This window comes from Lichenostomus cassidix, chromosome 1Ab (genome assembly GCF_008360975.1).
Source record: "Lichenostomus cassidix isolate B80296 chromosome 1Ab, HeHo_3.0, whole genome shotgun sequence".
NCBI classification, from domain to species: domain Eukaryota; kingdom Metazoa; phylum Chordata; class Aves; order Passeriformes; family Meliphagidae; genus Lichenostomus; species Lichenostomus cassidix.
Genome location: NC_139481.1, coordinates 5,189,213 through 5,217,069, shown reverse-complemented (window position 1 = coordinate 5,217,069; position 27,857 = coordinate 5,189,213). Strand labels below are relative to the sequence as shown.

Genomic DNA, 27,857 nt, shown 5'->3' with positions numbered 1-27,857 from the left:
TTCTATATTTCTATATAGAATATAGAAAAAATTTTACTTTAGAAAGTAAAAACTAAACAGTATGCTCATCAGACTATTTCTGAAGTGCTAGAGCTTTTACACCTTTATTTCATTAAACTCAACAGTATGCTCATCAGACTATTTCTGAAGTGTAAGAGCTTTCAAACCTTTATTTCAATAGGCAAATCTGATTCAGGCCAGTTAGATCTATCTTAATTCCATCCACCTCCCCACACTGTGTGCCAAAATTTGAGTGTCCACAGCATGCTCACTTTGTATTTCTCCTCAAGCTCTAATCCTGCTCCATACTCAATTTCCACATCCAACAGCTTTTTGAAGTTTACCATCTCCTTTTCCTGTTCTTTCCCTTTCCCCCTGCCCCAGCCTGGCAAGAGGCTGGAGATGAGGCTTACCTTTAGTTGCCTGGTTGCTGATAGGGGGTGGGTTTGATGCTGGCCTCTTTGTGGGGTGAAGTGGCAGAGACAAGGACGTTTCACCATAGGGCCTCTCAGGGCTAAGGCTGCCATCACTCAGCTGACAATCTCCTTGCATCAGGCTGGAGTCTCGTGGGTATTTGCCATGCTGAAAACTCAAGCTGTTGTGGACTATGCTTCTGTTCTCCTGAACTTTAAGGTTGGCTTCTGGTGCTCCCTCTTTCTTGATGTATTTTGGAGTTTTGTTTGCATCCTAGTATGGAAATGAGAAGGAAAGATGTACAAGTTAGCAGCTTCTGGCTACAGCTTCACTCCAGTTTTTCCAATCATACTACTGTGGTTTTGAAACAGGTATTTCTGTTGCACCAGTGTCTGGACATGATGATTCCATAATTTCTTTTTATTTAGTACAGATACCTCTGCAGATAACATACAACAGTCTCTGTGCAAGCTTTTCCATATGCACCCCGGGGCAATGCTACAGTTTAATTACACATATTAATGTACCTGATTTCTCTACTTTTTGTTTTCAGTTTGCAGTGACCAAAACAAATGCAATTGTTCTTGATTAAATCATCCACTATAACAAGCCATACCGTAACCACTGACTAGTTAAATAGGTGATTTGTTTTCAATATCCAGCTGATGAGAGAACAAATGCTAAATTGGGAATTACAAACTGAAAAGGAGTACCATGTAATCAGATATTCTTACAAAGCAAACACTACAAAGCATGCAGTTAAAAAACAGTGCTACTTAATGGCTTTAATTTTGCAACTTTAGTTGCTCTATTCAATTATTCATTCTAATACTTCTAATACATCTAAGTTCAGAAACACTACAAAAATTCAGAGTGTAAAACATACAACCTTTCATTCCTTGCTGGATTCCTTCTGGACATCAGAAAACAAAAATATTCCTACCTGCTAGCTGTTGAAAGGTTCTATCAGTTTGGCAGTACATATTTCCTAAGCAAGTACCTTTACTATACATACTACCAACATGTAGTATGTATAGTATATACATACTACCAACATGTTCTGATGTTCTGGTTGGGAAGAACAATGAATGAACAACAAAGTGCTTCCCCAGTTAGAATGAATATAAATTCACATTTTTTTAATGCAGTATTTTTTATTTTTCAAGATACTGCAATGAACACCTTAGTGTTAGGCACTATGAGAGAAGAGAATGTGAAAGGAAAAATCCCAAAACGACAACAGTGAAAAAATACATTACAAAAATCCTCAGTTACCAGAAGTATCTATCAGTGTGTTAAGACCTGCCCACCATGCTTTCTGTACTTACAACTTCATGATCTCTTCTCCTATAAAAATCTGCTCAGACTGTTGAAAGAACTGCTTTACCTGAGGGGTAATCCTCGAAGCTTCATTCAGGTGTCTAGTCCATGCTGAAGTTCCCAAGTCTCCTTCTTCCTCCTTCACAGACCTACCTAAAAAAGTTCAACAAATTTAAATTTTAACACTTTCCATCTAGCCACAGCTTTGCCATCCTTGTAAGGATGACACCAAGCTTTTAGATGGAAATATTTAGAAGGGGTGTTCTGATGACAAGCTATGTCTTGTCTGCCCCCATTTTTGGAAGTAATATTTACTTTTTATAGAAAAAAACAACACCACAGCAAAACCAAAGGAAACACCTTTATAAACATCAGTCTAATTTACTTAAAAGCTACTAATCTAATGACTACAAATCTAAAAATGTAACTTTAAGTGATTATTCCGAGCACTGTGTCCAAAAGCAGGGAGCAGCAGGGTCACTAGCTCAGATACTTACCACATTCTATTGGTTTGTGGCTCTGGGATGGCTGTCTGTCTTTATGCCGACTCCTGGGGTAGCTTCTGTGTTCCTGAAGAGAGGTTCTTTTATTTGTGCAGTCTGTGCTTTGAGTATGACCTGGTAAACATGTAGTATAGTGCAATCCTGCCATAGAAAGCATGCCCTGAATAGCTTCTTCTTCTGTACTTGTCGAGGTAGGACATTCCCTAGGAAAATCAAAGAAGCAGTGAGCAGTTCAGAACAGAAAGCTCTGAAGGACTGATTTTTACATTGCTATAAAGGAGAACCATAAATACATGCTAAAAGGTCTCGTAGTTTATAAATGTGCTTACTTTTTACTGGGAGTTTCAGTTCTGGATGGCTTCTGGGTATTTTGACAAAGGTCTCTCGTGACCTTAGATTCCTCTTTGAAATTTGATGTTACTTCCTGCTTCTCTTCATCACCTGAGCTTTCTGACTCCTCTGTGGAGGAATCCTTCTGCTGAAACAAGAGAATGCAGAATGGTCACCAGACCTCCTAAGTGGTGACCCTACTTCAATTTATGGTAAGAGAAGAATTCAAAAGCTTCCAGGTGCAATGTTTTTTATATTTATAGTATTCAGAATGCAGTTAATTTGAACATAGCAGCTGAAATGATATACATCCAAATTTTGTAACACTGATGAGTAGATGTTCCAGTAATATAGAAAGCATCTCCAAAATCCATTTTCTTATAAACCACCACACCTATTACACCACACATAAATCAGTCCATTCTCTTTAAGGAGAGCATTAATTATTTTTATCTTCAATATTCAAGGCAGAGGGAAAAACCACAGAAGTATGGTTCCAAGCAGCAGACAGAATTGATGCCTATTATATATAACAGGACACATTCTGCCCCAGAAAACTGCTGGTTCCTGCTCTCACAAAACACAACTTTCAGCAGCACCATCTCTGATGAATGACAGATGCTCTCAGGTAAATCCAGAACACAGCAGGAGCAGAGACACAACAGCTGTTGCCTCTCTTACAGAGGCACAGCCTCATTTCATGAATGAAAGAGCTTTTCAGCTCCTGCTGAGATTACAGCTTGCATGGGCAGGAGCTCCTCAAAGGTGGAGCAGCCATATGTGACTCAATATGCCTTTACACGAAGCAAGGGCTACAGTACATATGTTCCATTTGGTAATTTAGACTCATCTATTTTCAACAAGTACAGAGAACATCACAATTTCTTTTTCAAGCCAAGGAATATATGTGACACTCAAAAGAAGTGTTGAAAAAGGAAGATCACAACATGGAGGAATCATAATCCTTAAACACTGACATCAGTGTCCCTATCACCAAAGCCAGAATTTAAATGAATGAAGTGCATTTTATCACCAAGAGGTATTTTTAAAAAATAGTTTTATTCTCATGAGCAGCTTTGTAATCTCTGACCCTCAGAAAGTGACACAAATAGGCAATTAAATTGTAACTATGATTCAGAGTTCGTAATAAGGATATTGTTTTGTTAAGATCATCTTCAATGCAATATAAATACATTGAAAGGATTTGCAGGTGCTGCTGAGAGAATTAATTATGGATGTGTCATTACCAAAGATAAATTTAAACATGCAAAGAAATTATTCCATTAGATATTATTAGAAAAACTGTGTGGTAGATATTCATCATTTGAATGGTGAAATTTAGACTCCTTATTAAAGAAATAAACAAAGCAACCAGGATCTGACTTTTCTCAGACTTTGATTGCTCCAGAGCATGGCTCATCCTCTGCCAGCCCCACCTCAGTGACAATGAAGATCATAAAATTTGGCTCAAGATAGTGTATCTTATCATTTTTCTCAGCACTAGAATAAATGAAGAATGAAGCAGAACGTTGAGATATTAATTTGAACAAGAATTAAATACTTTGTTACTGCTGCATTAACACAAAGTTTGACCAGATAAATCTGAAGTATGTGAGCAAAATTATATTTAATTGCTTCAGTGACTTCTGTGACTTTTTTCCTAGACGTACCTGTGTAGTGCAATCAGGCTCAGATTCTTCTGAATCAGAAATATCAGAGTACTCTGAGGATCCATTCCTGAGTTCTGATTTCACACTTTCAAAGAACACTGCAGAGAAAAGAATTAAAATATAAGACATAACATTTATTATGCTAATGTTTAACAATTATTTTTGAAGAAAAGCCAAGAAACACACATTTAGTTTTTAGCAGTCTGTAAACAAAGGCACATGCACACTCTGATCACAAGTGAAGTTTGCTTAGGACTGCAATGAGTTGTCTACTGCTGACCAACAGACTTCTGAAGCAACTGAGCAGATGAAGACAGGAGAAATCAGGTGCAGCAAGAACATGTATTTCTTCTCTCCCATAGAGCACCAATTAAACCTTCACTGTGAAAAATGCTGTCCATAATAATCAAGACGACACTAACATAAAAAGGTGAGTTTTACTTTTCATCTCTATCCTGTTAGCTTCTTCAGTGGACAGATAATATTTGAGAAATGTTTTGTGTAACTTTTAATACTAATCCTCTGATTTATTTCTTTATCCTCTTTATATTTTGTAATATTTCAGTTAGACCCTCATTGACACCATCAAAATGTTCAACTGATAGGAGTTGCAAACAATCTTACTGTTCAGTGGTTTCTGGGCATCTGCATTCCCTTCTCCTTCCAATCCTGAGGGCTGATCTTCTACCTTCACAGCTGCCTTTTTCGATCTTGTCCTGTCATCTTCATCTTCACTGTCTGCTGTGTAGAGACTTCGATCTGTAAATGGACGTCTCTCATCTCTTCTCATAAGGAAAAAAAGAGTAGTGTTATTTTTAAAAACCTGAAGCAATTGTGTTCCTTTAATTATTTACAACACACTTGCAAGATAGAACTAATATTCTCTTATGCTCATCTCTCCATTCTGAATTGTAGGTATTCCCATTTACTTCCTATACAACTGTCATTTCCATAAAGATACAAAGTTCAACACCAGAGTACTTTTAATGACAATTACTCTAATAGATGGATACAAAACAACTTTTTCTACTTTGATACATTCCTTTCAGTGCAGACCCCACTGAGCCAGTGAATGAAGTGCTGAAACAAAGGAACATGCAAAGAATCCCCTCCTCTTCACTCCCTAACTGTGGCTCCACTAGGGGACAGCAGACACAGACATTCCTTCTCCATTCCTAACTTAGAGCTCCACAAATAGAAATATTAACGATTAGCACACTCCACACCATAATGACCAGGAAGAAGTATCCACAATCAATCCTTTATACCTAATTATTCTCCCATTTGACAGCAGAAGGCGAAGATCATTGTCTTTTGTTCTCCATTCAGGTACTGTAGAAGAGGGCTGGAAGGGCTTGTTAAACCTCCCGTTCAGTTTGGAGCTTGAGATATCCTAAAGGAGGAAAAGCAATGTTGCTTATTATTTATTCCTGTGAGTTCAATTGGTTTTTTTCTGCACTCCATAAAGGCTTAAATTCACTACCAGGATGGTTGTCACCTGGATAACCAACTGAGAAAAGCTCACACAAAACATGTTTGGATGCAAAGAACTGGAGAAGATGCCTGCATCTTCTCCTTCCTTGAATCCTCTATACTCTCCTGAAGCATCTGAAACAAATACAACTTTCCTATAATATTCCTTTTATGTTTCCTTTGGAGAAATACCAACAGAGACAGGCAAGCCAAAAGCTGGGCTTGGAACTGCTATGGCAACTCCTGGATTGAGTATGTGCTCCCTGGAATTAGTATCTCAGAACTGATTTGGAGGACAGCAAAACATCAATAACGGAAAGTAATCTGCCATAAGCAGACTTCCTTAGCCCAAACAATTTACATTTGACACACACTTTGAAGCAATCAGCACTACAGTTACAGCCCACACTAGGAACATGCAAAACAGCTTTGTTTTTTTTTAAACAAATCCATCCTGATAATGACCCTTATATTTCTACATTAAATGACAATGACTAATACTCTCAAACATTTGTTTAGGACCAATGAATTGCGTGGGTTAACTATTTGTGGTAAATTCTGAATTCAGCTTCCTGTCTTTGGGGGCTAAAAGAATGTCTCTTGTTCCATGCATTATAAACAACAACAGAAGCACCCAGACAATTTTATCTCCACTATGACAGTCCATCCTGTCCCAACTAAAAATGTCAGCATTTCTTATTCTCAGAAAGCTATTTATTTCCATTCTCTTAGCCTTTCTTCTACTTCTGTTGCTGTTCCTTGAAATAATGTCATCAAACCTGAAAAAAAAAGTATTTTTCCAGATACTACATTTCACTCATTTGCTCCATGATGCTTTTGTAATATAACCACAAAGTCCACAGCCCCAGTACAGAGATCAAAGGCAGCCTGAGGCTTACTGGGGAGGCAGAGTCGTAAAGGAAGTAGGAATATGACCAAAAACCAAGGCTAATAAATTACAGCAACTGAACTCTAACCAACAGCTATGTAAAAACACAGAGAGTCAAGCTGGCTCAGAGCCTCACCAAATCAAGGTTTTCCAAGCTCGCTTTCCTTCACAGAAGTGATTCAAAGCACTACTTGACAACAACATCAGACCTAATTCAAAAGCTGTACTTGAAGTGGGTAGTGGACTCAGGGCACCTTCTGAATCAAAATGTTGAAGGAACTCCACAAAAAAAATATAACAAGGAAAAGAGATATTCCTATCAGGAAAAATCAGAAGAAACCAGAACCAAATCTATCCATGTCTCAAATGAAAAGACTTCTAATCTGTATTCTCATGCATCTTAAAACCATTTTCTTTTCAACAGGGATTAGAGATCTGCTCTGGGTTTGTTTTTCCTTGCACATAACTGACTACTTGCCTCTTCCCAAGGTGACATCTCCAGCCTTTTCAGCACCTCCCTGGTGTGGAGTTCCAGGATGTCCAGGTTGGAAGGAGTTTTGGTTGCATGGTCTCGCAGCTTCCTCACCCTTCGTCTGGAGTGGTGAGGGGAAGCTGTTTCATGTGAAGATCGTGAAGTTGGAGACACACCAAGAATTCCCTGAGTTTTAACTAATTTGCTGTTTTCCTCCTGTAATTAAAAAAAAGGGCTTTTCAGAATAGTCTCGGAGGAATAAATCCACATATTTAAGCGCTGCTTCTTATTCATCTAATTAAATGTAAATGATGTAAGTAAAATTGTTAGACCTTTTAGAGAAGTAACTACATATTTCATTTGGATTTGATGCATAAAGTTTAGTTCTACTGCACCTCTTTCCCATTTGAGGCTTTTATGCTGTTCCTATTACACACCAGTAGTGCCCACAAAACACACAGTTTTATTCCTGAAGGCAGCACAGGTTAGACATGTATTGTACACAACAGATCAGATCTGTTCTCTTCACATGGAAATGGGAGAATTTTTCAAGAATCAATATTCACTGAGAAATAAAGAAGCAAAACATTGGTATGGGAAAGAAAAAAAAAAAAAAAGGGAAATCCTACCCCACTGACTATATAACACACAGCCACAAAATAGAACAGTGAGCAAAAGAGATGACAACTGGACCAGAACTAACAAACAAGTGGACAGGAGAATGGAATATGCACAGAATTTCAAATTAAAGTCTTTAACAACATGTTAACAATAATTATTTTAAGTAGTTATAAGTAACTACATTTTAGAAATGCTAACCTACAAATAGTTTCACCATTAAGCACTCATTATACGGTTTCTTTATCTGAAATACCCACAGCTTAGTATTCTCAACAGCTTTCCTCTTGATGTTCTATTATTAAATGAATGTTAAATAAATTAAAAAGTGAATATGGTTGATCAGAAGCATAACTACTATGGATTTCCCTGATTCAAAGGTTTGTTTTCTGCAGGCTTACGTGGGTTGCCTCTGTTCTTACCTCTACAGAACGAATCACTTTAGAGAGCTCTTTGATGAGATGCCCAGGCCTAATGTTGTCTGGAATTTCAAAGGCATGTTCTGTTACAAGCTGTATGCAAAGAGGGAAGAAAAGATACTTAGTTCTTTTTTTTTTTCCCCAGATAAAAGGAGAAATAATATGAAATAAACAAAACTACAAGGGAAAAAATGAAAGTTATAGAAAAAACAGATTCATCTCTGTAATAATGAGATTCTCTGGGTGTATCTCAGTTCCAGGACTGAGATACACACAGAGAAGTTTCCAGTCCAAGCTTTAGCAGACAGCAGATATCCCTCAATGTCTCCAAGAATCCAAATAAGAGATAACACAAAGCCATACTGACAAACACTTACATTTTTTTTACCCTCTGTACAATAATCACCTTCTTTTTTCCCTTTATCATGGTCAGTATAGAGTAAAACTTCAGGAATTCATTAGTCATGACTTTCAAAACATCTAAAGACTAAGGGAATTTCATCCTGACAAAAATTCAATTTCAAGAGGAAATCAAGAATAATCACAAGTAACTAAGATGCAGATTTTTAGGCATCTTCCCGACATCTAATTCTTAAAAATTACCTTCTTAGCTTATTTAGAATCCAGCAGGATGGAAAATGCAATTCAGAAAAAAAATATACTCCCTATAAAAATGTAGAAAGTCATAAGAGTTTATATTCTCTTTAATCCTCTGTAACTGCATCAGAGATAGATTTTGTATACACATACACAACCAAAGTCCAAAAACCCTACAGTTAGATCTATCAAAAAATAATATTTTGTATGTAGCTTAAATGCCCCTCAAAACACTTTTAGTTGGAATTACACAGATAAAACACCACTTAACACATAGGCTAGAATGACTGACATGAATTCTAATATTCCCTTAATCAACTATTTAAATGGAAAAACATCCCAAACACTTTCAGCTACCCACATTTCAAAAATGAGATTCAGCAGCAAAATGATTGCTGGAAGCCATTCAATACTGTATGTGCATTTCATTGAACCTGGCTTCCTCTCAGTCATTAAAACAAATGCTTTCTCCCCCTCCCAAAAAACCCAACATCAACATATAATCATGATATAATCCTTCATTTCAGTGCTAATAATTCTACAGGAAGGATTAAATCAGCTGCCATTATTTACCACTGTTCACTCTTTGAATGTGTCACCTCTACTCATTCACACTGGAGAACACAGCACTTCTGTCACTGAACTGCATAATTCTTCCACCAAGTTATTGGTCATTTTAGGACCATTCAATCCCTCCTACTTCCCTCTTCCAAAAGAAGATGAGTGTGAAATTTTTTAGAAAATGGTACAAAACACTCCTCTAAGAGAATTCACCTATGTTGAAAAGACAAATGTGAAACCTCACGAGTAGATTCTCATTTGAGGAGCATCCATCTGTCATTTCTTTTTTGGAATCTCAAAATCCTCAGCACATGCAGATCAAACAGCAATGTCCAAAACTTCTCCTCTCCTCCCTGCCTAAACTACAAACCCATCAGACACATGGACAGAAAGGACTGGCTCTGGTATGAAGCAGCAGCTAGAAAAGATGAATGCAAGGTATGCAACATGATAGCTGGTGGACAGCAGAAAACATTGTGGTAAATCACTGCTGCTCTGCACTTTGCTCACAATGGATGTGTCTGTTCATCCAGTGGTTTGGGAATACTCACAGGTCTCATTAATAAGCATTCAGAATGCAGCAAGTGCAATTGATTTTTCTTCCACAGGAAAGTAGAAAACGTATCACATTCCACATGAAGTATTAATCAGAATACTTAATGACCTGCTAGACAGTACACAAATGGTACAATACTATACTACAGCAATCTAGAAAAAAGGAATTTGAATCCAATTTCAAATTAAAATAAGGATTTATATAGGCTATGTTGGTCTCAGTTCAGCAGCCTGATCACTTAGCTTGCTTATTATCCATGCCACAGATGCAGAGATAGTTTGGATTCACACGTGGTTTGACAGCTTAGGCCCAACATCCTGTAAATACTGCTGCACTGCTCACTAGCAGGCTTTCATCCACAACAGCAGAGACCTAGAGACACTGGAGAAACAACTCAGAGGGCTAGCAGAGCTTCATCTGGGATCAGTAATGCTGCACCTCAGCAGATCCCACACAAAAAACACTTCTGCATTTGCACCTCATGTTCACTTTCACGGAGCTCATACTGTGGGATGCAGCATTGTGCAATTATCTGTGTTGTACAGCAAGTTCTCTTACAAGGAGAACTTGTGGGCAGAAAGAGCAGAGAGATCTCAAAGAGCCAGTTCAGGCCATCACAGGCAGCAACAAACCAGAATTAACGTGCTCAGTCTGAACCAAACTGCCTGTCAGTGAAGAGCACTTCCCAGCAGCACTGTTTCCAAGAGGGTTTATTAGCACAGGCACATGAAAAACCACATGGAGTTGGACCAGACCCAGTTCTGTGCCAAAACAAACAAGCTTTCCTGGAGAGAAGAGCACCAGCAAAGCCAGCACTGGTGGCATACTTATGATTTCACAGGAGTCAATCAGTGTTGAGCAAGGACAGTATTCAATTCAAGTTAGCATTCCTCAGTCTGAATCTAAACTGACTCTTCAGCAGGTGTAGCTGGAATGTATTTGCCAAACCACTGACATAAATGGAAAATGCTAAACATCACAGTATTTCATCCCTTCAGTGCCTTGGACTAGGATTAATTGACTGTATAAACACATTTCCTAGAAAAAAGCTTCATCTTATCAGCTTATCCTTTGCCTTTCTTATCCCATCCTGAGGTGAAGAAAGATTTTACTTCAGTCACCTACAATACTTGAGCTTATTAATTGGTCTAATAGACTTTATTAGCATCATGGAATATAAAATCGTCATTATGATTCTTAACCAAATCAGCAGTACATACTCTCAATAGACTTTTTCAGTACTCATTAACAGATAAAAATAATCTTAAACTTTAAAAGGGCATAGACCTTCACTTAGTTCTAAATCAAAACAGAGCTCACCAAAATAGCAAACACAATCACTTATACTCACTTCTTTTTTCATCCATAATTTTAAAGCAGTAAGTAAAGCCTTCACTCCTTGTACTAAATAGCTTGGAGGCTGGAAACCATCTTCCCTCAGTTCTAAAAAGGATACAGAAACCAATTTAGAAACACACTAACAGAGAAAACAACAGAATGGTACCTACCCTTCAGCCAAAAAAGTTGCCATTGTGCAACAGCACAGTAAAGGAAAAATTGTGCAAGCAAATGAAATGTGACATCCTGTATTTGTGTGCATACTGTAACAAGAATGACAACAAAAAAACCAAATCCAACCCTAAAGTGACTCCACATAAAACCTTCTTTTTTTTAACTTATTCTTGTGTGAATTAGGGTTAGTTTACAACATACCAAAGGTCAATTAGGGGGAAAGAACTCAGATCTAAAACACAGGACAAAAGACAACATATTTGAAGAAAGAAATCACTTTCATTTCATTGAGAAGTATTTTAGTCAAAGGGGACCAGCAGGATGTGAGATGTATCTCTAAATTAGAATTCGCACTGCTTATCCCCATACATATGCAAATAGCTCACACTAGCATACTTCCACTTCCCAAACATTTTTTGTCACCCTTCCAATAGTCACAGCTCTCCCTCACATGGTTTACATCATCTTTTCCTCCCAAAATCCAAGTGAGCAGGGGGTGGAAACCACTCTGCAACTGAAGTTTCTCTTCTTAGGGAACCTGATGTTCCCAAGCCATTGCAATTCCTTTTCATTCTCTCTTTTGCTTCACAGGGGTAAAAAAAGAAGGGAAAAGGCAAATCCTCCATGAACAGCCAAAAGTAGATTAAAACCTCTCCTCATGTTCCTGACAAGTATTGCCACTTGTCAATAGCAAATGGATCAACACTAGAACCATTTGGCTCATTTTATTCCATTAAAAGAATAGACTAAAAAAACACCGGATAATGTATTAGTATGCTGGCAGAAAAAGGGAAGTTCTGTGAGTTAACAGCTGTTCTTCTCTCAAAGACCTCCTACTTGTTAAAGGGTATGAAAGAAATCTTCCTGCCCATTTAGCTGACTCAGTTGATAAAATTTTAAGAATACAATGCAGTACCACAGGTTGGATTTTTTAGATGTAATAGAAACAACTGCATGAACTAAAAGTAATTCAAATTAACAAGTGCAGGATACATTAACAACAAAATACATTGCCTATTTTGAAGCCCCAAGAATTAAGAAAAATAATTTAGGTGAATGCAACAATACTTATCATGAAACACTTTCTGCCCATCAAAAGTTACAACCACCATGTCTGTAACCCTGTTGCCATTTTACAGAAAGAAGCAGAAAGACATGCTGTGTTGATTTTGTTTACTGACCTGAATTTTATATAAAGTCCTGCTAACAACCATGCACTCAGTTCAGAGGCCGGACATCACCATTACCCTACATAACCAAACTGTATCATCCTTTATTTACAAAACAATGGATTCTGACTAGCAAACACCTAATTCATGACTCTTGATGCTAAAACACAATATAAACTTCACCCTAGCCATGCCCTTTTTTTTTTTTTATGATGAGTTTATAGGTCACAGCGTTGTTCAGCAATAAAACAGCTGCTAAACCAAGATTGAAAGTAACATGAGAATAAGTTTCACCCTCCTCCCCTAAGACACAATGCACAAGAGGCTCCTGGCCTATGGACTCAAGGAGTCATGGAATAAAAACGGGAGAGGGAAGAGTGGGGCAAACAGAAACAGCTTATGGTTAGCAAAATCTTATAGAAACATACATGTTTTACTGCTTTTCCAGCAGGAACACAGTTCCTGTGTCTTCTGACGAGTTTATAAACATTAAATATACATGAATGAGACCTACCAAAGCAAGCTTTCAAGACAAAAATAGTCTTTTGGGAAGGAAAAAAAAATTCTGCAAGTTTGTTCTATTTGGTAAGATTTCTGACGTGCTTTAGTTTCACCAGGAAACTTTCAATGCTCATTTAGGAAACAAGGGTTGTTCAGTGCTTTAATTTGCTAAAAGGAGAATAGATAATTTTCCATAACTTGTAACTGTTTCCACATTAGAAAAAGTTACGTAGAACACTCTTCCAAAACATAAGTTGAATTCTGCAACTGTTAAGAACTGGAGGCTGTTGATGCCTGTTGGATAAGCACTGATACAAGTGATTTAACACAGCTCTGAGGAACTCATGCATCTTTCCTTTCACAACCAGGAGCAGAAGGCAACAGGCAGTGGGACTGGAGAGGTCAAAGGAAATTGTAGAAGTGCAAGAAAACTTCTTTGTTCAGCTGGGAAGCCATCAAGAAGACATCCACAGATATAAATTAGTGGGATTATTTCATAGAAGCACTTGCTCAAAGGGAAGGTTATTGAAGGGTATTCAAAGATGTTAAATGATATGAAAGAAGCCTGGGAGAAAAAACTGATGCGATGATCCATTACCACTTAAGAGAAAAACAATTATAAAGGCCAATCCATGTACATCTCTTAAAACAAAACAAGCATTACCTTTCAGTGTTTCCAGTAAGTTTTTGGCCACAAACCAACAGATGGCTTCAAAGAAAGGAAATTTGAAAAGATCCGGGGTTTTTAGCCTCTTCTCCATTTCGTAACACCTGAATAAATGCAAGTATTACAAAACATGAACGTTTTAATTACCAAATTCTCTATTCAACTATGTAATCATTCAAATTGACACAATGTCCAAAATAAAATGAAATAAAATAACCATGGCCATGATAAATAAAAGAAGTCAAGTACCACATAGTTAAACCCCAACAAGACCACAGACAAGATTGAACTCTGGTCTCATTCAGGCTCTGACCTTATCAAGTTTGACTGCGGCACTTCTAAGAATAAAGTTGGACTTCATAAAACTAGGATACAAACCCAATGTGTGATCTTTTAACAGATGGAATTTTATCGGGATTCCACTGTAATAAATAAAAACAATATGTTTAGAAGACAGCTCTACATCTTGGACAAAAACTAAATACAGCTGCCCTTAGAGCAATGCTGACTTGAGGATGCTCATTTCAACTCAGTGTCGCACACCTGGGCTTGCTCAGTTCTGTTTTACTCACTTATACTAATCTCCAAAGTAGAGTTTTTTTCTTTTTATTTTTCCTCCTTTTAGTCACTTAAATTCTTGCATAGCCTTCATTTTGCTTTCGAAACAAACTTTGCAGAAGTAAAGTAAGAGAACGTGCTCGATACATTCTAACTGAAAACGCCACTATTGTCTGTTAGAGAGCCTGTACCAATTTGATCCAAAAGAAAAATCTCTAGGAAAAGAATATCCTAATTCCTGGGGAAAAAGTACAGGGAGAGCTGAGACTGACCTGAGCTGCATGCCAATGTTGAGGTTGTGCAAAAAGTTTCCTCCAAAAGCCATACAATCCTGAGATGTGAGCACGGCGTGAATCCAGCCTGAAATGACAGATTGTGAAACTTAAAGCATACGTATGAATTATTCTAAGACTGTTTTTAAATACACATATAAGTAAAAATGCTGTTCCTGGAAGAAAAAGAAAAGCAAATAAATTTGTATTCTGTGCTAGGAACAAGTCATGTAAATTTTAACAACATGTAAACTACAGTGTTTCAGAAATCTGGTGGAATTGTAGTTTTCTGAAGGAGTTAAGCTTCAAACATTTATCACTGGGAGGGGAGATAAGGATGTAAAGCCAATTTTTCAAGTAAAAATTCCAAAAGTTTTCACTCCAATCCACAAATATAAACAACTCAGGAGGGAAAAAATATACTGAACAAAAGATCAAGTCATAAAAATAGAACAAAATTGTACGTCTTTCAATATTTACATGTTGCTTACAGTAACTGGGTTGTTTGCACAACATAAAGTCATTTAGCAATACTGAAGTTTCTCAAATAGGAATTCAGAAGTGGACCCATAAATTATTCTAAATACAGTCATTCTAAGGCAAGTGAAATTATGATCAGTTTAAAACCCAGTCTAGACACTCTATAAAATTTGTCACATAATTGAAATATTGTCCTTATGAAATCTACTATTCAACATGGTAAAGCATGGCCAACATTACTCTATCAATCTAGCTAATTACTACTGGGTAATTTTAACTAAATACACAGAAGAACACATTACTTGAGCTTCCTGATTAAAAAATAGTTACTTTTCAAATGTATAATGTGGAGCTTTCATGTAAATAAACTATGACTAGACTTGTCAAAATGTATTTTCTGATTTTGCATGTTGATTTCTGATTTTGAATGCATAAATTTATGGTATTTGGGAGTTTGGGAAGGGTGGAGTATTTCATTTGAAGGATTTTTCTGTGTTTTCTTCTTCAATAAAGAAGTTAAATTGTTTTGGCATTTCTTACAATAAAAGCAAACCAAAAAAACCACCCAACTTGTATTTTTCAACTCTAGCCTACAGCATAAGAAGTTTATGTGATGTTTTTGTAATAATTATGCCTAGTAGGCCTTGCAACACTGAAATCTGTAAAAATAAAATTGTATTACAAAATTAAGCTAAGAATTCAGTCTGTATACTTATCAAATACTGAACAATCTGTGCTCCATTAATTGGAACTATTTCCCTGATAATAAAATTAAACTTTAATTTGTTTTCTTCTAATTGGGTTACAAATACCCTTTCATTCCTTGATAATTGTTATGACTGTCAGCCGATCTTGAAAGCTAATTACTTGTTTTGAAAATCTAAATTTCTAATTTTTTTGTTATTCTCTCTTATCCATAACTTTAGAGGATACCAAATGTTGATAATGTGATTATTTTATGATATCCATAATTCCTGGTGATTAAACATGCTAAGTCCTAATAATAAAAGTAAAATCTTACCTGTTGGAACAAATAAAGTGTGTCCTTGCTTCACAACACACTTGTAACACTTGTCAACCTTGTCCCCAAAATATACTTCACTCTGGGTGACAGATGAACTCCAGGACTCGTAGAGAGCCAAATTTTCATCAGTGGGCTTGATTAAATAGAATATCTTCTCACCCTATTAGACAAAAATATATCAAATAAAGAAATTAATGTTCTCTTACAGGTACACTACAAATGAAGTAGGTCACTCCTAATGAAATAGACTGACCTAAATGGCAAATATTCCATCTTCCCACTGTGTTCAAATTTCCCAGCCCAGTGTCTCACAACTGCAATCCACCAAGAGCTTAGACAAAGCACATTAACCAGTTGGTGTCTTGTGATTTAAAGGAAGCAAAGAAACCAACCAAAACTTTTCACTGAAGTATAAAAAACTCCAGCTTTTATAACTAACTTGTGCATTTGCACAAACCTACCAAATGAGGAAACGTAAGATGAAAACACTTTGCCTCTTCTATGATGCTCACATGACCAAATTTGTGAGAGGAATAAAAAGTTGAGTATGCCAGTGATTTTCATTCAATTATTTCTTTTCCTACTAAAACCTCACTATATCACCTGCAAGTCTACTATAGTGATCAGTCAGCCAATGACAGTCTCCAAGTCACCACCAGCATGTTAAAATAAAAGCATAAAAATGCAACACCAGAGATCAGTGATTCACTTCCAAGCTCCTCCCTTAGCGTTGCAATCACAAAATGTCATGCAGGTGATAATGGCACAACAGAAAGCTGCACACTGAATAAATTTTGTTCCACACAGTCATAGCCATCCAAGGGGTGGTTGGGCACTGGACAGGCTCCCCAGGGCAGCGGTCACAGCACCAAGCCTGACAGAGCTCAGGAAGGGTTTGGACAATGCTCTCAGGCACATGGGGTGATTTTTGGGGTGCCCTGGGCAGGGCTGGGAGTTGGACTGGATGATCCTGATGGGCTCCTTCCAGCTCAGCATACTCTGTGATTCTGTAAATCAAGAAGCATTCATACCCAGAGAACGTGGTACCAAACTGATGTTCCTCCAAAATCGATATGAAAATCGGTGTAGCTGTCCTGGACACCCATTAAGCAATATTTCTGAACAAAAGGCTTAGGGAAGACAGAATCATCTGGCCAATAATTTTCCACCCACGAAAGCTTTCTGGCAATGTCTGGCACTTCCACTAATTCAGACATCCTTTAAAAAAAACAAACAAACAAACAAAAAAGAACTGTAAATATAAACAGTAGTAAGCACACCTCTTTTTAAATACCAGCTTCCTACAAAGACATCACTTATGAACTAATAAATGTGTTTTATACCCACATTACATCACAGTAGCTGTCTACATAAAACATGTCTCCTCCTGTCTTTCCCACTACAGACATTATATTTCTACGCATAGTGTTCAGCTTAGTGAAAACCACTTCCTGTATTCAAGGAATTGAAGTCAATACTCACTTTGTGTCCGAGAATTCCAGGCTGATCACATTCAATACTTTGGGTCGGTCAGGATTTGTGAAATATTTAATGTAATTATGGAGCTTCATTTTACTGTCTGCTTGTCTTGCTACATCTATGACATCTATCACTTTGTCACCACCTGTGAAAAACAGGAGGACTTTCTTAAGGATATGACAGATAAAAGACACTTCAGGTATATAAGAGAAAATTAACTTTTTTCCCAGTCTTTATCAAAACATTTCTGCAGAAAAACTCCACTAGTATCATTATTCTCTTGGAAGAGAGACAGCTCAGTATAAACCAACTTTTTATTAGGTTCAACTTTAATTACTATAATCAGCTAAGGACAGAACTGAAAACACTCTAAAAATAAATCCTCTTTCCTGGGGTTAACCAAAAAGAAAGAGTAGTATAGAATGGCTGCATCTGTTAAAACAACAAAAAAAATTGGGTTTATGGCTGCAATTGCCACTGGAAACATGTCTAGATGTACATTATAGACATATTTACTTTAAAACTGCAGGTTTGTATCATCTTGATAAATTCCAACTGAAATAGCACTTATTTAGTTCTTATTTTTAATTTCAGTAATAGAAAGGTAAATCTGTGGCATTCCAATTTTTTCCCCAAACTGGACAACCTGGCAGGTCAAAATGTGTGTATAAGGATGAGATAATCAAGTTTCTATCTGAATCCAAAAAGGCAGTAATCCAAAAGAAAAGATTCAGAAGTATCACAGTGATAATTAATCTTCAAGGAAGAACACACATTCCTGTTTATTAAACTTATTAATCCTAAGAATGATTCATTCAATTCCCATTATCCTTTTGTTGGTTCACAACACGCAGCAGAAAAAAACTCCAGCATTCCATGTACAGTTTGCATTGAAATTAACAGGTTTAAAAGTTGAGGAGCAAGGCTCTAGTCCTATCACATACCTACCAAACAGACATACAAAAACAGACACATAACAAAAGAAAAAAAAAAGAAATAAAACAAAAAAAAAGAGAGAGAGAGAAAGAAAAAACCACTCCAAACCACAGCTGTAATTTTACTCTCTGCTGGTCTCGAATTTAGAATAAATATTTAGCACTCTGGCAGCTCTTATACAAATACTTATTTTAATTTACTCACAAGATCATTTTAATAAGTACTCCAGAGTGACTCTTACCTACATAGCGTTCCACATCTAAAACGGAGAAAGTTGGTGGAGGAAGTCTGAGTCCCAGACCATCTAATTTAGGAACCATAATGGGAACATCAAACCCATGTTTCTCCAGGTATCTTTGTGTCAACTGGCTTCCATGCATTTTCAAAATTACTTCATCAGCACTGGTGGAAAGAAATGATGGGAGTATTAGCAGAAAAGCATCCTCCAAACAAAAAGCCTCAGGTTGGGGGAGGACAGATGGGAATGGCTACATTTGAATCCAAAAGAAACATACAGTACTGTTTTATTAAGCATTTAACTGAAAGTCAAAGTAAACAACCTCAACAAGCAAAGAAACTTCTACTGTCATGCATAATCTGGAAACTCACAGCCATTCTACATGACTGAAGAGTTACTTAAAAGGATAAGGAAAAGGAATTCTCAGAGAAGACACTGAGGTATATTTTGTTAACAACAAGCATCACCACCAGCTGCTCTAAATAATTGTAAATCATTATGTTTCAGTGAGAAAGCCAACCAAGCTCAGGAGGAAAGTATAACCATGTTTCTCCACCTTCTTCTAAAGCACGTGAGGATGGATAGAGTACCAGCTCACATGGATGTTCTGTGTCACTTGGAATGAAACAGAACTACTCCTGAGCTAGAAGAATACACAGACAATATTCTGACAGCTGGAGCACAAAACAAACAAACAAAAAAAAACACCTCAAAACCTCTCAGACCACCCTGCAGCAGCCCCAACAGAGAACCAATCCCAGTGCAGAACTGAACAGAGGAAGCTACTGCATGAAAAGGCAAACGTATCCATGTGCAACAGGGATGGACTGGGAAGAATTCTGAAGGAGGTGGAAGTTATTCTCAACCTTCACTTTCTGAAGCAGAGAGATGTTATTTAATTCCCCTAAGACACACTCAGGTGACATTTCTCTGTGTTTCCCCCCAGCTGTTGAAGGTTGTGTACCTTGGGAAGGAGCGAGCCCGCAGCTGTTTAACAAAGGTCCTTGTTCCAGCCTGCACTGGCTTGGAACCATCGTCTGGCTCCGTGTAGTCATGTCTGTGCCAGTTTCTCCTCTTCTTCACTACAAGTTTCAGAAGGATTAAACATTGAGTTAGTTAAATCAGACTACTCAGATTAGCAATCATCCCATCAGTGAGCCAGACATGCCTTGATCACATTACTATGATTTACAAACCTTATTTTTTTAATCAGGTAGCACTCGACCTATTTGCAACAAATGAAATCTGCAGGATACTGTAACTCTGTATTTTTATAGCTCCTCCTGTAAGAGAATCTCAGAGCACACTACACAACTTAAGAGTCCATATTCAGCCCAACACAAGTAAACAGGTTCAGCCTGAAAGCTGTCCAAATCTAAAAAGTCAGCAACAAAACTAAAAATAGAATTTCTTAAAGCTCCGACTTTTTTACCTTGCACCAGATCAGGCTGTTCAAAGCCCCATCCAGCCTGGCCTTGAACACTTCCAGGAGGAGGCATCCACCACTTCTCTGGGCAACCTGTACCAGTGTCTCACCACCCTCACAGGAAAGAATTTCTTCTTTAAATCTACTCTCTTCCAGTTTAAAGCCATCATCCATTGTCCTATCACTAAAGACCTCAGTAAAATGTCACCTCATTTCTTCCAAGCCACCTTTACATATTGGAAGGTTGTTCTACAGTGACATTTTAAACTGTATGCAGCCTCCCCATTTGAATTTTTTGACCTTGAGAGAAGGAGAGGACAAAGTGACTTATGATACCATGGTTAACTTAACTGCCTGTCTTCAAATTTTCATTATTCCACGACAAATCATTTCATAATGGATATTTCATTGATTCAGCTTCATCAATTGCCCATTTTTCATCTCCATTTATAAAGAACACAAGCTTATGGCTTTGAAAGGAAGCCCTTGGTTGTGTCATCTTGTTTGTTTGTAATTCTAAGCTTGGGCTTCAGTTTTTCCTAAAAAAGCCAAACTCTGCTCCACAGCTAGACAGCTGCTACTGGAAGACTGCCCCAAGATTTACTGACACCAGATCTATAATTGAACCACTAACATTAAACAGAAATTTAATTGCATATGCTGAGGAAACTCAGGAGAGGGAAAAGCTACTGTTATTTGTCAACACAAATAGTAGTTTACAGCTGTCTTCCAAACAGCCTGAAATACAACATCCTGCAAAACCACTGCATTAATACAAATTTTAACTTCATGGAAGAGCTCATTCTTAAATTCACCTCAGCCAAGATGCACCCAAAATGTAAAAAGGCACTAGGAATACTGAAAACACAGCTCACTGTAATAGGAAGCTGAGGATGTATGAAGAGGGGAAAAGTAGTTTCTAAAAAAAGGAGAAAAAAAGTGGTCCAAAAAAGCCAGTTGGTTATACAGGAACAACAGACATCTCACAGTCATTACACATAAGAGGGAATAATTCCTATTGATGAACTGTTTCCCACAGCCATGACAACATGGACCCTTTAAAAGACATTTAAGAGAATAAACTGACATTTATAGATCTTTGCTAACCTGAAAACCAGTGCTGCTTAATGAGCCAACTATCCAAATACTGTAAAACTTCATAAATAATGAAGACAGGTTTATTAAGTTTTCAAAGCTATTTTCTCAGTCATAAATAATAATACAAGAAATTAGTGGCTAATACTAATTTTCAACTGAGTCGTTTCCCATAAATTCACTGCTGTTACAACAGCTCATTAAAATTGTAAGACAATACAGCTGCTTAAGAGGTTTTATAGCACAGACACACTTTTTAAAGTCTGTCTTTCCAACACTTACAAATCAGAAAATCAAATCATTCTTTTGCTTGTACTTGGCAATGCACATCATCCTTTCATAAGTAAGAGAACACTGAAGAAGAGGAAACAGTAATGAAAACTTTGCCTGCTTATGTATCTCTTAATTCTAGAGCTTTTTTAACCCTTTAAGATGATACAGCAACAATTGCAAGAAAAATAATTTTAACTGAATGGATTCTAATGCTCAAGGAAGGAAACAGTGTTCACCCTTGGTGTTTTTAAAAATTGATGCAAAACTGCTGTGACAACACTAAGAAGTACCCAAGACAGTTGCAGGGAGGGTGAGAAAAAGAAAAGCACGTGCTTGAAGTTTTCATGAAAATTAAGTACAAAGCTTACTTTTTCTTTTTTTGCACTACCTCATTTGATTATATATTCTGTTGAAATCACAGATATACTTGCCCTCTTAAACAGCTGAATTTTTGTCTCTTTGAAAACTCTTAGACAAAGTGATTTTAGAACATGAAGCTGTAAATAAAAATACTTTTTTTATTTACATGCGTAAGTTCATATGACTGAACTACTCTGGAACATTTCTGCAATACCTGAAGTCATGAGACATTATCAGGCTCTTGAAAAACTGAAGTAAGTAGGGCCCAAACCACAAACTCTCATATATTTGATTCTGACAGCTGAGAACAATTAATAAAATTCAATGTGAAGACATTTTTAATTATATTACCTCTGTATGGGCTGCTAACTGACACGTCTGAAGCTTCTACTAAATCTAGATGATCTACACACTTGAGGCAATATGAAATAACGAGGATAATTTTTACCACAGATCTTTGTCTTTTTGAAAAGACTTCCAAAACAAAAATCCCTCTTATCTCCCTGTCAAATTGCTGCAGGTGAGACAGGGCTTACATTACAAGAAAGGTTATTTACAGGCATCAGGATGAAGCAGACTAGTTCTCACTGATCTAGAGGAGAAGTTTCAAATTTACTAGTTTATTATTTTGAAAAGTCTGCTACGATCTCTCTTCTACTCCTCTTCCTAGTCCCTCTATTCCACAGGAAAAAAAGAGACAGGAAAGTAAGAAAAAAAATGGTTGTTTTTTGTATTCTGGTTTATATGACAAACATGCAGATTTTGAGCTGAAAATGACCAAACTACAAGCACGTAAAACAGCATTTATCTTACCTTTTAGCTGACAGACCATGAACTCACATATTACAAAAGATACATATCAGGCAACATATATTCATTAAATCTGATGCTTAATCATTTTGTTCATGCTCCACAGACTACCACAGAGGGTGGTTTTAAACTTATTTCTAAATGTAAAGTAAATTCAGATTTATACATCTTAAGTCAGCATTGACTATAAAACATCATGTGGTGTGTCTTCAAGGAAAAAAACCCAAAATAACAAAAAGAACCCAAAATCCACAACAACAAAACCCACAAACAAACCCACATTAGAAAACACAATGATCAAGACTCAGTGCTTGGAGGGTAAAGACACATTGCTTATAAATACTTTTCAGGTCTGACCATAGAAACTTAATTCACAGTTGGAAAAGTGAAATTTATTTTTAGATTTTTTACCAATCTGTTTCTGTTTGAGAAGGGAAGACTTGGGGGAAATTTAGGGAGTTGGATAAAGCAGTATCCTTTCAGTAGTTACAGAAAGATAATCTGTTCCATTTTTCCCCTGCAGATCTCCACAGCAGTAGAGATTTATCTACTGAAAGGAGAACCAAAGAGATGTCTCTTGCTGCTCTGTATCAGAGTCTTCTGGCAACTCAGTTTGACCTTGGTGGAACTTTGTTTATACATCAGAAACCTGCAATTTGGAACTGTGTAACCTTCAAGGACATAACTGGGGGGGAACAACAAAAGTAAAAACAAACAACATAAAAACCCAAACAAACACCACTCACAGGATGTTCACATTCTGCTTTCACTGTTGAAAAGCTGTGTTTGACTACTGTGGTGTAAAACCTACAACCATGAAGAAAGGTAAGACACCTAACTTGTACATTTTTTCAAAGTTGCCTTGCTAGGTATTTATCAGAACTTTGATAATTAAAATACAGGAAGCTTCAAAACATCTTTATATTTTCCTTTTTTTTTTAATATATATGATGATTCCCTGATTTTCATTCTCTCACTCTCTGCCAATTCCAGGTTGTTTTCTGTGCACTTTTTGCACTTTGATTTCTCCAATCTATAGCTGTGGCTTATATTTTATTCCATCTGCATCTCCACATCAGGGAACCCTTCAAGATGGTTTGTTTGTTTTGCAGGTTTTTAATCAGCTCAGACTTAGTCATGTAGAACCAGTACCTTCTAAATAATCAAACTCATCTTGAATATTCTTCTCAACAGTCCTTTGCAGTTGTACATGAAGAGAAAACATGAACATGTAAGATGAAATTTGAATAAGCCATACTTACTTAGAGAAGGTCCATGGAGAATTGCACAGTTGGGACAATGGTATAGATCAATGTCAACAGCATGGTGCTCCTCTACCCCAACGCAGCTGGAATGGTAGTTTTTACATGTTAATGAGAATGCACACAAGGTTTACTTTTCAAGCTAAGAAATAATTAAATCTTGGGGTTTTTATCAAAACGTGCTTACTCTACAAAATTATAATGAGATACCAGATTATCTCAACTACTGGGTTGCCACATAAATTTTGAGTAATAATTTATCACTGAACACAGAGTGCCATTAAAAAAATCATAAACAGGAAACAAATAAATTCATTTAAAAATGAGCAAATCCACTATATATACACCATTGCCATAAAAACTTTGATCCTAATTACAGGAAACACTTCATACAAAATCATTCTAGCAATTTTCCTCCCAGAAGCTCTGAGTTAAAAAAAAAAAATCAGAGGTTTACGTGGATATAATGGATATTTTTGTCTTTTCTTTTCTTTCTGAAAAAGCACATAACTGACTCCTACCCCTCAAGACAAATTAGTGAAGAATAGTTTCATGTTCTTCTTGAAATCTTTTCACCAGAACTGGCTTCATAAGCTACACAAGTGAGCACACAAATAACTTAGTAGAACTGGTTTTGTTTTAAAATAGCAGTGAGTGTTTTAAAGAGCACTTGAGCAATGTAATGTTTTCTCAGTGCATTTTTTTCTGCAGATAAAGCGGTCAAAATGTGATTTAAAAGCGAAATCTTTACCACAGTCATGACAAAGCTTCTACTGTGCTACATCTAAACAATACAATACAATACAATTTTAAAGGCAATGAAGTACATTTTCTTAGAAAAGGTTAATGGGAGAACATGTGCTTTTGCACAAAGTTCCTAAGAAAAATATAAACAAGCAATCCCTGCTTGCTGTTCTGAATCCTGGCAGAGTTCTTCCTTCTCTGAAAAGTTCATTGACACTTACAAAATCGCTGACTTTCCAGTTAATACAGAAAGAAAGAGCCCAACCCTGACCATTTGCACCAAAATGAGGTATGTACACTGAATGCACTCTAGTAACACAAGAGCTGGAACAGCAGCCTGGTCACGTAACCCAGCTGATATCAAGTGCAGTGAGTGCTTAAACACTGCAGCTTTGAAATGATCCAGCTCCACAAAGTCTTTTCCTCAGCAGCCTCGTGCCAAAACTGCTGACACGCTCCAGCAAGTGTCAGGACAGGCTGCCAAAACAATACAAGAAACAGTCTAGCGCTGAAAGCACAATGAGCAAATCCAAGCTGAAACTGAAGAGCATCTCCCACATAACTATCAACGGGAAGTGCATTCTGCTCCCTCGAACATTCAGCTAGTTCTGCTTCTCCATTCCCTACATACCACGTGAAATCCAGAAATTATATCGCTTTTTTTATATGCCTGCTATTTTAAAGTCTAAATACAAAACTCAGCTGCCATAGTTCATTGCAATTCTTGCAATATTTAGCATCTACTTTAAGACCACAGCTACAAGAATCATTATTACATGAAAATCCAGCTGACATATAAACAAAAAGGAAGGCAGAAGCAGTCTCCAAAAATGCACGTCCCATTTCCTTCTGCTTGTGTTCTCTCTCTTTTTATAGAATAGATGAATGACTCATAATCCGATGCATTATAAGAAAATTGGTTTTAAAATGTACACTGTAAAAGCCCCAAATGAGAAGGCTGGTTTTATACATCTTTAGGAATCTCATTATTTTAGCTAAATTTCTAATTTTTGAACAGCTAAAGATATTTATGTTTAACTCTATCTTGATCAAGTTTGCACTTCAATTACTCCCTTCCCTTTTTCCTGGTGTTTATCTGATACATTCATCATCATTCCAATCAGATTATCTTGCTAACAGTAAGAACTCTGCATAAAAATGTAGCAAAAACACCTTCCAGCTTTGACAACTATTTGTCCTATTCTGTTTAAGAATCTTAATTTTATTGTCTCTTATTGGATGTTCCAGATAATAGAATTTCTGCTTTATTTTCAGGCTTAGCACTAACAATTAACTCCATAACCTTTCATGAAGGCACATGGGATTTTGTGTAGAGACTGGAATGGTATTATAATGGCTGGAATAGCAAACATTTTCAGTCCATTATGCTGTAAGCTGTGAACTGGAAACACAAAACACAAACTGGGGATGATGGAAGCGAATCCAGTAGCAGATGCCTGGCTGAAGCAAAGGGCAAACGAGGTGGCAGCACCTGCAAGAACAAGCATTGCCAAGGATGTCACAGAGCACATCCATCACGCTCAGCACCATTACAAGTCACTTCCCTGCATCCCTTTCCCCACCATACACACATGAACCTGACATTAATCACTCTGCCTACAAGCAAGCAATCAATTACTGTGGTAAACGCAACTTCAGAGCTCAAGCATCAAAGCAAGGTCACCAAGAGGTAGCAGAGAGCCTGGAAAACATTAACATACTCAAACACAGCAACACTCCCAATCCACTGATGTCTTCCTGTATGAAATATGATTACCCTTCACCTTGCAATCAACCCAATCCATTTGGGTTGAAATGTCTGGAGTATATATTACCTAGTTCCTGAATTGCTCATCTCCTGCAGGGAGGTCACAGACTAATCCTCAGGAATAGTGGAAAGCTTACAGTGTTACACAATAAAATACAATAATTTAAAAAAATAAAATAAAAAACAACTGTACAAGACTATGCAAAAATACACCTTTAATTCTGTTCATGAAGGGGGAAGGGCTAACCAGGTACAATTTAATTTGTAACGCTCTAGAAGGAGTAGCAAGGTAGAAATAATTAGTTAAAAATCGATTCCATTACACCAGTCTTGGAGTGGTCAGACACTCCTGACTTTTCAAGGTGTCTAGTATCAAGAAAAGGTCAACAGGAAGTAGTAGAACAATGGGGAAGGGGTAAGTTTTTTCACACACATGAGCTAATTTGTGTAGAAGCTTGGTTATACAGTGGACATCATCCTCTTGGATTCCCTCTTCTGCTCCTTCCCTCTACTGCTTCAATTCCATAAAGCCCTCTGATCACCTCATTCAGTTCCATGTGCAAAACAATCTAGCAGGCTCATCTTTCTGGGTGCACTTGGACTTTTTAGGAAGTCTCCCACAACTGCTTCCATTTCTCTCCACACCAGCATGACACTTTGTATCTCCAAGCTTCACCTAGCAGATGAGGGAACAGAACAGGCCATCACAGGCATGTCTACTACTTCTTCAACAGATACTGTTGGATGGATATTATTTTACAATTAGATGCTGATTTACAGCTCAAAACTAAGTTTTCTTTAAGTCTCTTATTTATTATTGGGACACATGAAGTTCAGGCCCCAAGACCTCTTGGTTTTCCATAGTCTGACTGAACAGTCTGACTTTTTTTGTGGTTATTGGGCATCAAAAATGCCGGTTAGGAGCTCTTGTATGTTTAGTTTAGTTGTATGTTTATACACTTGTATGTTTGGTTAAGCACAAAACTTGGTATCTTTTCAAAGCTATAAAATTACTAAAAATTACATTTTCCAACGTCCCCTTATATAGCCCCCTGAATAAACACTATTGACAACCTTTTTCTCTCTCTACCATCCTATTTCTGAGCACAAACTCAGCATGTCTTCTTCACATCCACCCTTGCATCAGCACCCACAACCTTTCCCTGATATGCCTCACTGCAGGCTTTATCCATAAAAAGAGGGGAAAAGCACAGGTCTTGACATTCAGTGGGAAAAAAACCAAATCAGCAAAAATCCTGGAAGAGTGGAAAAATACTAGGGGTATTAAAGCATGTTCTCTGTTCCAAAATGCAGGGCTATAGCCAATTATAGGGATATAGGCATGTTTCCTATTATCTGACAGAGCAGATCGCCAAAATCCTTTTTTATATTTCCAGTTATCCACAGAACAGCCAAGAAGATATATAGATATTGAGTCTCTGCTGTGTCCTTACAGTGATG

At 37.1% G+C, this 27,857-nt stretch overlaps 1 protein-coding gene across 2 annotated transcripts in view; it reads right to left on the bottom strand.

The window, feature by feature from the left end:
• KDM7A (lysine demethylase 7A) overlaps positions 1 to 27,857 on the bottom strand; it is a 52,562-nt gene that overhangs the window by 5,335 nt on the left and 19,370 nt on the right. The window contains exons 2-19 of one of the 2 annotated variants that reach the window (XM_085049550.1): positions 23,885 to 23,970; positions 19,623 to 19,740; positions 18,662 to 18,822; positions 17,488 to 17,629; positions 17,037 to 17,223; positions 16,003 to 16,165; positions 14,502 to 14,589; positions 13,669 to 13,775; positions 11,174 to 11,265; positions 8,112 to 8,201; positions 7,078 to 7,287; positions 5,506 to 5,630; positions 4,862 to 5,019; positions 4,238 to 4,335; positions 2,567 to 2,715; positions 2,232 to 2,440; positions 1,802 to 1,887; positions 414 to 687 (exon numbers count right to left, since the gene is read on the bottom strand). In XM_085049550.1, coding sequence (XP_084905676.1) covers positions 414 to 687; positions 1,802 to 1,887; positions 2,232 to 2,440; positions 2,567 to 2,715; positions 4,238 to 4,335; positions 4,862 to 5,019; positions 5,506 to 5,630; positions 7,078 to 7,287; positions 8,112 to 8,201; positions 11,174 to 11,265; positions 13,669 to 13,775; positions 14,502 to 14,589; positions 16,003 to 16,165; positions 17,037 to 17,223; positions 17,488 to 17,629; positions 18,662 to 18,822; positions 19,623 to 19,740; positions 23,885 to 23,970 — 2,543 coding nt within the window. The remainder of the gene's footprint in view (positions 1 to 413; positions 688 to 1,801; positions 1,888 to 2,231; positions 2,441 to 2,566; positions 2,716 to 4,237; positions 4,336 to 4,861; positions 5,020 to 5,505; positions 5,631 to 7,077; positions 7,288 to 8,111; positions 8,202 to 11,173; positions 11,266 to 13,668; positions 13,776 to 14,501; positions 14,590 to 16,002; positions 16,166 to 17,036; positions 17,224 to 17,487; positions 17,630 to 18,661; positions 18,823 to 19,622; positions 19,741 to 23,884; positions 23,971 to 27,857) is intronic. The other variant, XM_085049551.1, reaches the window with a different exon arrangement.